Genomic DNA, 12,258 nt, shown 5'->3' on the forward strand with positions numbered 1-12,258 from the left:
AAATTGACAGTGGTGATGGTTGCACAACTCTGAATGTACTAAAAACCATTTAATTTGTACACTTTAATGGGTGAATTATATGGTATGTAAATTATATTTTGATAAAATTTTTATGTTAAAAAAAAAGTACACTGAAAAATCTCCCGATGGTCAGCATAAAAAAAGAGTATTTTCTGGTCAGTTCTCAGACCTTTCAGTCGCAGGTACTGACTGAACTCCTGGATCAGTAGTTGTAAACCTTGAGCATGCCTCAGGAGTATCTGGAGGACTTGTTGAAACACTGAGAGTTTCTAATTCACTAGGTCTAGAGTGGGGCCAAATAATTGCATTAGTGCAGTTAATGCACTTTGAGAACTGCTGTTTTATCACATTAGGATTACATTTAACTTTTTTAGAAAGCTGAATTCTAGAAGCTTCCTGAATAAAAAAGTTCAATATTTGGCTCAGGCTTTTGTTGAGTTTAAACTTGCTTATTTTAAAATATCTTTATGCATTCATTGTCTTTGGTTTTATAAAGGTGCCAAAAAGGAAGGAGCTGCTGGATTCTTTAAAGGAATTGGAAAAGGACTTGTGGGTGCTGTGGCTCGTCCAACTGGTGGAATCATAGATATGGCCAGCAGCACCTTCCAAGGAATTCAGAGGTAATTAAAAGCATATCATGTGCAAAGTATGTATCTGTGTGCTGATTGTGGCTGGGAATCCATAAATAGGTTAAATACTTTGCCTGCTCTTAAGGATATCACAGTCTAATTAAAAGCTCTGAGAGGTTCACAAAGTAGAGTGCCCCCAGAAAGGAGCAAGAAGAGACTTGGGGACTCCGTTTCTCTTTTTTTTCCACAACTGTTTATTGGTACCTGCAATATGTGAGGCACTGTGCTAGCCACCAGGGACAAAGAGTGGACGACCTAGTCCCTCCTATTATTATTTTGACATTTTCTTTTCTTTAAGAAAAGGTGGAGGAGCTTGGAGTCAGACAGACTTGGTTTTAATATTTGTCACATTATTTTGGGCAAGTTATTTAAAATTACTCTGTTTTTATCAAATATTGATATAATATGGAATGTAGTACAGTCGTTAATCAACATATATTTGTATTATTTTGAAATATTCTCACCTATTTTCTCATACTTATTCTGCTCCCTTATACAGAGCAGCAGAATCAACTGAGGAAGTGTCCAGCCTCCGCCCGCCTCGCCTGATCCATGAAGACGGCATCATTCGCCCATATGACAGACAGGAATCCGAAGGCTGTGATTTATTTGAGGTATAAATTCTATTTTTCATGATCTAAGTGCAATTTCATTTTAAAGATTTCTAGGAACAGGATCTCATGGGTGGTTCTTAAAGTTCTTGATTCATGGACTTCTTTAATGATTGCACAGGGAACATGGTTTGTAGAGTAGAACTTGATTATTTGTTTTTTATTTTAGTGTAATATGTAAAATGAGAATAACTGGTAATTTTTTTCTGCACAGGAGCAAAGCTTTTTTGTGCAGAAAGGGTAATATTAAAAGAAGTCATAGGCTTTATTACTATTTGTGTGGTAGCTCATTTAGTTAATACTGTTAACTTTGGTCTCCTGCTTTGTAGCTAATTATTGGAATTTTACTGTTTCCTTTTCTCCCAACCAAATTAATTTATTTGGACGATTCTGTAAATCTAGATTTATTCAGGTAAACAGAAGCTGGAGGAGAGAAAAAGATTATGTACAATTAGAATCTTTTTAAACCTTAAAAAGTTTTAAGGTTTTTTTTGGCTTTTATTTTAGTTTAACTTTACTATATTTAAATAATATGTACATATATAAATTGCTGTTCTCCCATAACTACCTTTCCTTCAAAATAAATTTATTAATATTTTCCTACTTTGACTTTAAAATAAAAAGACTCTTCATTGTTCTTAGCCTTTGGTTTTTATTGTATATGATTACATTTTATCTTTCTGCATGCTTCTAACTTTATTTTCTTTCTTTTTCTGCCTACACAGCAAGAACTGGAAATACAGGAATAAATGTTTCCTAAACTGCTACTTGATTTCATCCTTAAAAATCAAAACAAACTGTGGTATTAATTGACTGTCTTTGATTTATTTAGATTGAGAGTCATTTTAATGAAATTTTCTTTACAACTCTCACCTCTGTCTGAACTTTTTATCATAGTGGCTTGATGACAAATAAAAATGGTGGTATTCCCGTTAATACTGTACAGGAATAAACGATCAATATAAAAAATTAAAGGATGCAGGAAATCAACTCTCTTCTCCATTTGGTTGAGAAAGACTTTATTGAGCTCAGAAGGACACACTTTTGCTATCACTTTGAAAATTTTCTCTTTTCTTATAGTATTCATGTGCATTTCACAAAAAGTTGAAAAAAGAAAAGGACAATTATGTTCTATCTATTGTGTGTTCTTTATGTTTCTGAGTCCTAATGATGGAATTACGTAGCTATGTTTCACAAATCACCCTAAATTTATTCAAGTTATGAGACTGGAACAATTAACTTGGGCATATGTTTTAATAATTGAAGTATCAGTTGCTCTTGGTCTGTCCTTAGACCTCAAATAAGAATTGGCACATGAATTTTGAGAATATGTTCCTTAATTTCTTTTTTCCTTTTTTAACCTCTTAGTACTCTTGGTAGATAATTGGCAGTTGTTTTATAATTATGTACCTTCTCAGCCTTTAGCATTTATGCTTTTCAAAAATTGAATCTTCTTGTTGATATGCTTATTTCACAATTAGTAGCTTTAATTAATATAAATAGAAGTTGAACATGTATTTAGGCACATTACTTATGTGGCACTTAATTTATAGATATCTTTATTTTTAAAGACCAAACTTTTTGCTTTTAATTCCTTAAAGAGGATTCATTATCTTAATGAGAACAAAAATAAATATAAATTATTTTGAAATTAATATTCCCATAGTCAATTTCAAAATAAGTTATGTTTTGACTTCTCTTTTTTAATAAATGATAGAGATGTTCAATTTGATTTAGCAGCGTCCTATCTAGCAACTTTCTTTTTTTCCCCAAAATTGAAAGCAAAGTATAAACTTAGATTTAATGTGTTATCCATTTGAAGAGGATGAAACTGTTAACAAACTATTCAATTGGATTATATATATTTTTAAACTATAGTTATCAAAAAATAAATTGAATGCTTCATATTTAAAACAAGCACTTTAAAGAAGAAAGAAGGACATCCAAAGACCAGCCTAAAACTGTAGCTGACAAACTTTTCTTGTGCCTAGATAATTGAGGGTTGGCAAAAATGCCACCGCACGTACAGTTTCTGTGAAAATCAAGCACAATACCTAATTCAAGATGCTGTCTTAAATCATCACTAATAATTACCCTTCCTTCTTAGGTAAAAGTAATGATTTTTAATTTTCCTGGATATATTGCAATTTTAATGAAACTTCACTTTTGGGAAATCGTATAACTTGTTAAAATTTTTTCCTTATTGTTTACTTTTTTTTTAGCTTTTTATGTTATAAACCTTTTTCTTGTGATTTCCCTTTTTACAACTGCATGTTCATAAGCACAGAACTTCAAGAAACTTTATTTTGGTTAAATATAGGTACCTTATCTGATTTATTCGTTTTTGTTAAGATATGAGACAGCCCTTTAAACTTTAATGTGTTATCACAGTTACTGGAAGAAATAGAATGATTGCACATTAATGAGAGAACTTGGTAATTTTTTTCTGTGTGTGGCAGGGGTAGGCATGGATAATTAAGAAACTTAGGCCTTTTCGTCCCTTGCCCATCTTAGCTGTAATCAGTCAGTTGGGTCTGAAATGTTTTTTGCTTATCCAGATAATGCTGGACATGCCCAAGAAATAAGACTTCTGTCCTTAAGGGACCAAGTATAACAAAAACATGTAAATATTAAAGAGAACTAGGGTTTAAAATTATGTCCTGCTAGCCCTTATTGTAATATTGGTGTATTCTAAATAATTTATTTGGAAATCTTTTGATTTACCCCATTTTCTTTTTTTCCTGAGTATTGCTCTGTATTCTTCAACACTAAGCTTTGAAAGTTACTAAATCAAATACTGTATTTTCATAGGATATACTCTTCTGCTTATCCTTTATTCTCCTAGGATAATTACAGGTTACACACACATATATATGTGTATAAACACACATGTATATGATATATAGCCAGTTTTTATTTAATATTCATCTTGGTTCATGTAATTATAATCATAGTATTTGAAATGGTGTTCCTTGCTTTTTCATTTTAATTATATTTTTACATTTTCATAGAAATGCTTTATTCTTAATTCTTGCATTACCATCCTTTGAGATAACCTTATATCACGTATTTGGCCATTCCCAGTTCTTGACATTAAAGGTATTTCTGTTATTTTACTAGCAGTAATAATGCTGTGATAAATATCATTATACATGTTGCTTTTTTGTATCTTGTGTTATTTTCTTAGAATCTACTTGAAAAAATTTAATGCTTTTGCTAAATATTGTAAATTCTTCAAGGTGTATTTTGGGAAGGGAGAGTGAATATTTTAACTAATCTCGTTTCCTGCTGCCATCAGTGACTGAATATCTTAATCCAAATCTCAGAGTATAGTGGATTTCTATAGAAATAAGGTTTCTATAGTGTATTATGATGATGAATTTTACTTTAAGAGCTTTTAATGGTTTAAACCGCCATAGCCTGATAACTAATGAAAATGCGTACAAGATGGAAAGTGGGTAGTATGTCTTGTACATTGCATCTCAGATCTAAATATTTTACCATATTTAAATTTCAAAGATGAAAATAAACGTACTAGGCTATTATATTCATTTCCTGTTTTCTCTTTAAAGAAATTAAGGTATAAATGTTAAAAGATTTTAGCTAATTCACATAGGCAAGATGTGAAGCAAGTGACTATTAAACTCCACCTCTCTGAGACCCATTCTGAAGATGAGACCCCAGTTCTTTGGGGATTCATCTTTCTTATTCATGTCTTTTTGTAATTGTCAAGGAATGACTGGGAACTAAGGATCTTTAAAAAATGTGTATTTAAGCATTGAGATAATAAGAAGTGTGCTTTCTCTGCTTGTGATTATTGATTATATTATCTTTTTCATAATAGTGGTGTTGTGTTCCTGATTATAAAATGTTAATGTATTATTTATTAGGTATGTTTATGTTCCGTATTGTCGTATATAACTCATCTTTAATCGTGCATTATAATGTCAATAATAATATTCATAAGCATTCATTATAAAAAATAACTTTGGGTTTTTAATGTATGTTGATTAATTCAAGTCACAATAGTTTTGAGATAGTTGAGAAAGAAAAGAAATGTATTTTAATGTACTACTATTTATACTTGAATTATTTTATGCTTGTAATTGCCTTTAGCAATAAATTGTGCCGTTAATTTTAAATTTTAGAAATTGTTCGTGTTTGTATTAATATTGTCATTACATTTTTTTCCTCTCAGGAATTTAAATTTGATACATACATGTTTTTCTCATGTATGTTTTATCTGTAAGACCAAATATTCAAAAACATTAAATATCAGTTATCTTGGAATGTTATTATGTGTATATCTACCTCTGTGTAAATCAGTGGTTCTTAACCTTTGAGAAGGATCACAGACCCCTTCAAAAAATCTGATGAATAATATGAACCGTCCTCTGAAAAAAGTTGAAAAGCCACATTTTCTAAATTTTATATTCTATGTTAGGTGGTTCATAGACCTCCCAAAGTCCTTCCCTGGACCCCAGGTTAAGAACCCCTGTAATGTTAATGTTGCAGTTTTGTATTAGCATGTATTCATATTCCATTAGTGAAAACGTGTGATTGTTTCTGGTAGATACTTTTAAATTTCTGAGTTCTCACAGAATGAAATGCCTTTTACCAGAAGGTCACTTAGTAATCATTTGATATGTCTGCCTTTAGGGCAGAGCGGGAGTTAATGTATGAACATGCTGTGAAGATTTTTTCAGTTTCATGTGCCAGTATGTAGAATTGTGCTTTTGTTTCTAATAATGTTTTTCCTAACTAGCACTGTTATTATAATTAGCTAATATACAGTATTGGAAATACTATTTGGAGGCATGTACTACCCAAACCTTGAGTTTTGTTTTCTTTTCAGAATCATATCAAAAAGTTAGAAGGAGAGATCTACCGATACCACTGTGCTATTCCTGGAAACAAGAAGACAATCCTTATGGTTACTAACAGGTATTAACTTTAAGTGACTTCTTTTCAAATGCAAGTTATGTAGATCATAAGAATTATAAATCCCAAGGTTGCAGAGGCTTTGGAGAACTATACTTCAGCTGCAGAATGTCCATTGTCGTAGAATCACAAAAACACAGATCTAGACAGGTCCTTTGAGATCATCTATCCTGACCCTCTGATTTTGGAGATGCTGAAACTGAGATGCAGCGTGATTTAGGGGCTTATCCAAGTTACACAACTGCTGAGAGACAGAGTCTGGAATAGACTCCTTAAGTGCAGTGGTGAAACCTGTATAAGCGAATTATAAATCCCAGGATGGAGGATAAATTCCTGAATCACTTTTGCTTTCTAGGTTTTATTTTGGATGACTAGCGTACCTTTCTTAAAGGATGGTATTATTTCTTCGTATTTTTTCCAGCTTTTTCTAAGTATTTTGGGAGTGGTAGATAATTTTTCCAAATAAAAGAACTTGGACTAAACTACTGAGTTTATTTTTTTGAGAGTACCCTACATTACTTATTCCAAATGACAGTTATAAATGAATGTTTTTCAAAACTTTCTAAGTTATATATTTTGTAGGATTAAGGAAAAGTACTTAAAATAGGTAAAATCTGCATTAGATTCCTTACTAATGCATTTAAATATATTTGGGTGGGAAAAAGGAAAGCTAAAATTACACGATTCAGACTTAAACCTACAATCTTTTTCAAAGAGTTAACCAGTCATCTGATCTGCCCATTAATTAAGAAGTAAAAATATTCACAAAACAATCTAAAAAGCAATTTTTAAAGATTTGACAAGTAATCATTTATTTTTATGCCCATAATTTTATATCGTATCCATTAGATTAGACTAAAACCAATGTTTATTTGTGTTGTGTATTGTACTTAGCTGTAATGGCAATGTGTTAATTCATTTAAAAACTGTACACCTTTAAGTAATTCAATACTAGGCAATGGAAATCAGTTAGGGTTTTGGGGTTTTTTTGGCAATACTTAATACTTTAGTACTTGTTTGATTTAAGCATTTTGTGGGACTATTACTGTATACGTTATACGTCTGGTTTTTCTTTATCATAGTAATTTTAAATCTAGTCACTTTCAGAGCTTTTCAGAAGGCAATTAGTAAAATAATGTTCCTGACCAGTACAATCGCTTATTCTCCTTGTAGGTTTAGTAGACGGCATCTCTAACAGGAATTTCTTTGACTGAGGTGGTCATCATTATGCTGATCTGTCTGACCTCTGATGATTACATAAAAATAGCATGTCTTCCAAAATCAGCATTTTAAAAACTAACTCTTTTGTTGCTAAAGTTATGCTTATTCACTGTAGATGATATAGGTTAGTAGTCAACAAAATGTCTTTAAAGGAACAGTAAATATTTAGGCTTCCAGGGCCATGCTGCGTTTTCCAGCTACTCAACTCTGCCTTTGTAGTGGGAAAACAGCCATGAGCAATACGTAAATGAATGGGAGTGGCTGTGTTCCAGTGAAAATTTTATTTACTAAAACAGGCCATGGGTTGGATTTGGCTCAAACGCCATAGTATACATACAGATATAGATAATATATAGATAATAATTAGAAAGATGAAAATAACTAAAGTAACCATAAATTGTGGTTTGCATAGGATAGAGCTGGTTTGCCCTTTTTATCCCAACGTAATTATTAGTAGCTGTCCTGTTCATTCTTGTAAATGTCCTGGTTTGAATGACAAATTGTATAGTAACCCTTAAAAATAGCCTTTACCACCAGTCCCACCATCCAGAGATAATTAGCTGGTATATCAGATTTTTGCAGTACAGTCATGCATCGCCTAATAATGGGAATATGTTCGAGAAATGTGTCATTAGGCAATTTCTTTGTTGTGTGAATATCATAAAGTGTGCTTAGACAAACCTAGATGATATAGCCTACTACATACCTAGGCTAAATGGTGCTAATTTTATGGGACCACCATCATATATGTAGTCTCGTTGACCTAAATGAAGTTTGTGGCTCATGACTGTATATGTATTTTATAAAAACTGTGTATAAAAAATGCATTATGTACATTTAACTGACCAAGGTTTTTCACCTAACGATGTATCGTGATCATCTTCCCAAACTATTAAATATTCTTTGACTTGATTTTTAATGACTCCATAATATTGTATTTATGGATGCACTATAATTTATTTAAATTTTGCCTTATTATTTGACATTCAGTTTTCTCCTTCCCAATATTGTACTATTACAAACATGTCTTTGAAGCTAAGTCTTTCTTTCCTATAATTATTTCCTTAGGATAAATTCTTATTAGGGAGATTGCTGATTTAAAAGTTGTGAAGATTTCTGAGGCCCTTTCTATGTGTTGCCAAATTGTTTTGTCAGAAAGGTAGTATCAGTTTTTTACATACACTAACAGTACATGAGAGTGTCCTTTTTCCTGTGTTTTGCTAAGTATTGTCATTGAAACTTTTTGTTTTTGCTCACTTACTAGGTAGAAAATAATTTCTGCTTTCATTCACATTTATTTGATTTCTGATGAGTATATTTTAATATATTCATCATCCATTTATAGTTTGTAGTCTATAATTTGCTTGTTCATATCCTTTGCTCATTTTTCATGTTAGTCTTTTTCTTACTGAACTTAAAGAGCATTTTGTAAATTAATGATATTAGCCTTTTTTACCCAATGTATTATTAACATTTTAGTGATTATTTATTGAGTTTTCCAATATATAGGACTTTTAATTTTTCCACATTGAAATTCATCAAAAATTTGGTCTCAATATTTTTTCTTACCAGTTTTTAGAAGCAAAATACGAGGTCTCATGACCTAAATTTATTAGGCTGCAGCTCCACTACTTAGTCCTAACTCCTCCTACATAGTATTTTATTTTAGTAATCTTCGTTAGGAAATTGTTCTCTGAACAGATTTTTTTTTTTTTTTTGAGGAAGATTAGCCCTGAGCTAACTGCTGCCAATCCTCCTCTTTTTGCTGAGGAAGACTGGCCCCGAGCTAACATCCATGCCCATCTTCCTCTACTTTATATGTGAGACGCCTACCGCAGCATGACTTTTGCCAAGTAGTGCCATGTCTGCATCCAGGATCCGAACCTGCGAACCCTGGGCCACCAAAGCGGAATGTGCACACTTAACTGCTGCGCCACCAGGCTGGCCCCAAGAACAGATTTTTTTTTTTAACCATCTGTCTTAGTCTGTTTGGGCTGCTATAAGAAAAATACCATAGATGGGTGGCTTAAAAACAAACATGTATTTTTCACAGTTCTGGAGCTGGGAAATCTGGGATCAAGTGCCATCAGATTGTGTTTCTGGTGAGGGCCCACTTCCTGGTTTATAAATAGCTGTCTTCTTGCTGTGTCTTCACGTGGCAGAAGGGGCGAGGGAGCTCTCTCAGGCCTCGTTTATGAGGGCACTAATCCCATTTATGAGGGTTCTACCCTCGTGACTTAATCACCTCCCAAAGGCCCCACCTCCGAATACCATCATATTGGGGATTAGGACTCAAAATGTGGATTTTAGGGAGATGTAAGCATTCAGTCCATTGCACCATCAATGTATGACAGATACAGGGACACAGAGATGAAAGTTACATCTTCTGTCCCCTCCCCATCTAAAGGGGAGACCTACAAATTATCAGTGACATCACAGTGTGATAGGTGCTAGGATAAAGTGATGTTCAGAGACTCTGAAGACAGAGGTAAAAAACTCTTGGTCTAGTGAGGTGGGAACCAAGGTGTCATTGGAAAGGTGTTAGGGAGGTTTTCTGGATCAGGAGGTACTTGAGCTGAGTCTTATAGAGTATGGAGCTGTCATACATAGGCATCATAGTGATCGAAGATCACTATTTTTTTTTAAAGTATAGACTGTTATTTTATTGTTCAGTATTGCAGCTTTTCACCAAAGGTGTATGCGCGTAGTACACACATAAGTCTCTCTCTTTTTTTCTTTCCCACTGAAGGCTTGTAAACAAGCAGTGATGGGATGAGGTTTGCAGTTTAGGAAGATGTCTGGCAGCAGTTTGGATGCTGGATTGGAGGAGGATCAGAATGGGGGCAGGGAGACCAGTTAGAGACTATATTAGTTTTTTGTTGCTGCACAACAAATTATCATAAAATTAGCAGCTTATTATCTCACAGTTTCTGTGGGTCTGGAGTCAGATATGGCATGGCTGAGTTCTCTGAACAGGTCTCACAAGGCAGATGTCGAGGTGTTTAGCTTCCTTTCTGGAAGCTCTTTAGAAGGACTTCCTTCCAAGCTCATTTAATGTTATTGGCAGAATTCAGTTTCTTGCAGTTGTAGGACCAAGATCCCTCTTTTCTTGATCTCTGTCAGCCAGGAGGCTGCCCTCAACTCCTAGAGTCTGCCCCGCGTTCCTGGCCATGTGTCTCTCTTTCTTCAAACTATCAGCAGCACTCTGAATCTCTGATTTTTCTGTCTCTGACCCAGATTTAAACGGCCTATGCAATTAGGTCAGGCCCACCCAGATAAACTTTTTCCTTAAAGTCACATATGCCTTATAATAAAACCTAACCATATAGGAGAAATCCTTCATATTCATAGTCCTGGATTATACAGGGCTATATACCAGGGGATGAGGAATCTTGGGGAATATCTTAGAATTCTGTCTGCTGCAAAGACTGTGACAGTTATCTTGATAGGAAGTGGTGAGATCCTAAACTAAAAGAATGAGGATATAAGATAATGAAGATAAACTAAGAGAATGAGATATAAGGGTGTAGCCTTAAGAGACCAGGGGTTGGTGACTGAATGTGGGAGAGAAGGGAATACAAGATGACTTTCTGGTTTTTGACTTGAGTACCAAGGGGTTGCTATTACCATTTACAGTAATTCGAGGAAAAAGATGATGATTTTTTGGTTTTTGAACCTACTGAGTTTGACATAGCTTTGAGATATCCAAGTAGAGATGCCTCTGTAGTCAGGGAGACAGATATAGATAATTGGAGTTTGGATAAAGATCTGGGGTTGAGATCCTGGAGACTGCCCTGAGAGAGTGTGTTGAATAGAAGAAGACCAAGATTTGACCTCTGGTAAACATAGAGCAAGAGGAAGAGAATGAAGGAAATTTAAGATGGGAGGAGAACATTATTATTAGAGCGGTCAAGAGAAGACAGAGTTTTTAGAAAATCAGAATGGTGAATTGCATTTGACACAGTGATTTGTAATAGTTACTTTTAACTCTTGGCTCTATCATCTGATTCTCTACTGGGACAGGAGGTGTGGGGAGTGGAATTCGCTTCTTAGAGATTACTTGGAATATGTAGGGATGTTGGAGGTTGTCACAGTGATTGGAGGGCACTATTGGCACTTGGTAGGCTGGGGCTAGGGTCACTGAACTTCCTACAGTGCACAGGACAGTCCCAAACAAGCCCCAAATTTCAGTAGCACCTCTGCTGAGAAATATAGTGCCAGGAGTCTCTTTCAGTCCCCACATTCCATTGGTCACCAAGTTCATTCAACTCTACCTTCTAAATATCTGGAATCTAGCTCTTTGTTCTCACAGCCACTGCCTTAGTTGAGGCTCTGTTTCCTGATTGGACTATTACAATAACTTCCTACCTTGATTGTCTACCCCACCTCTCCTCCCTTGGCCACCAGAGCTGTGACTCTAAAATAAGAAATGTTATCATGTCATTTCCATTGCCAGTAGATTAAAATCAAAAGTTTCTTCAAATGGCACACACAAAAAAAAGCCCTTCAAGATGTGGCACTATGCTAGTTTTCTTACTTCTGTATATGTCTGGTATTCCTGCTACATACCTTCACATTCCTCAAATAAGTCTTCCCTTCTTTGTACCCCTGTGTATGTCAATGCACTGTTCCCTTTGTCTGAACTATCACTTCCCTTTCTCATCTAGAGAATTCCTTCCTTTGAAGAATCAGCTCTTATGCCACCTACTTTACCAACATAATAGGTCCCTCTCTCCTGTGCTCCAAAAGAATTTCCTGCACACTCTGCTATTGCACTTATCTAACTGTGCTGTAGTATTTATCTGCATGTTTATTTGCCTTTCTAGCCTATGAGA

At 34.3% G+C, this 12,258-nt stretch overlaps 1 protein-coding gene across 6 annotated transcripts in view; it reads left to right on the top strand.

Annotated features, from left to right (window-relative positions):
* Positions 1-12,258, top strand: part of VPS13C (vacuolar protein sorting 13 homolog C) — a 170,788-nt gene that overhangs the window by 153,931 nt on the left and 4,599 nt on the right. For 3 of the 6 annotated variants that reach the window (XM_023616352.2, XM_023616348.2, XM_070235531.1), the window contains 3 exons: positions 518-641; positions 1,150-1,264; positions 6,117-6,205. In XM_023616352.2, the coding sequence (XP_023472120.2) occupies positions 518-641; positions 1,150-1,264; positions 6,117-6,205 (328 nt within the window). Of the gene's footprint in view, positions 1-517; positions 642-1,149; positions 1,265-1,986; positions 5,152-6,116; positions 6,206-12,258 lie in introns of all 6 variants that reach the window. The other 3 variants (XR_011426108.1, XR_011426104.1, XR_011426105.1) reach the window with 2 other exon arrangements.

Source organism: Equus caballus, chromosome 1, assembly GCF_041296265.1.
Source record: "Equus caballus isolate H_3958 breed thoroughbred chromosome 1, TB-T2T, whole genome shotgun sequence".
Lineage (NCBI taxonomy): Eukaryota > Metazoa > Chordata > Mammalia > Perissodactyla > Equidae > Equus > Equus caballus.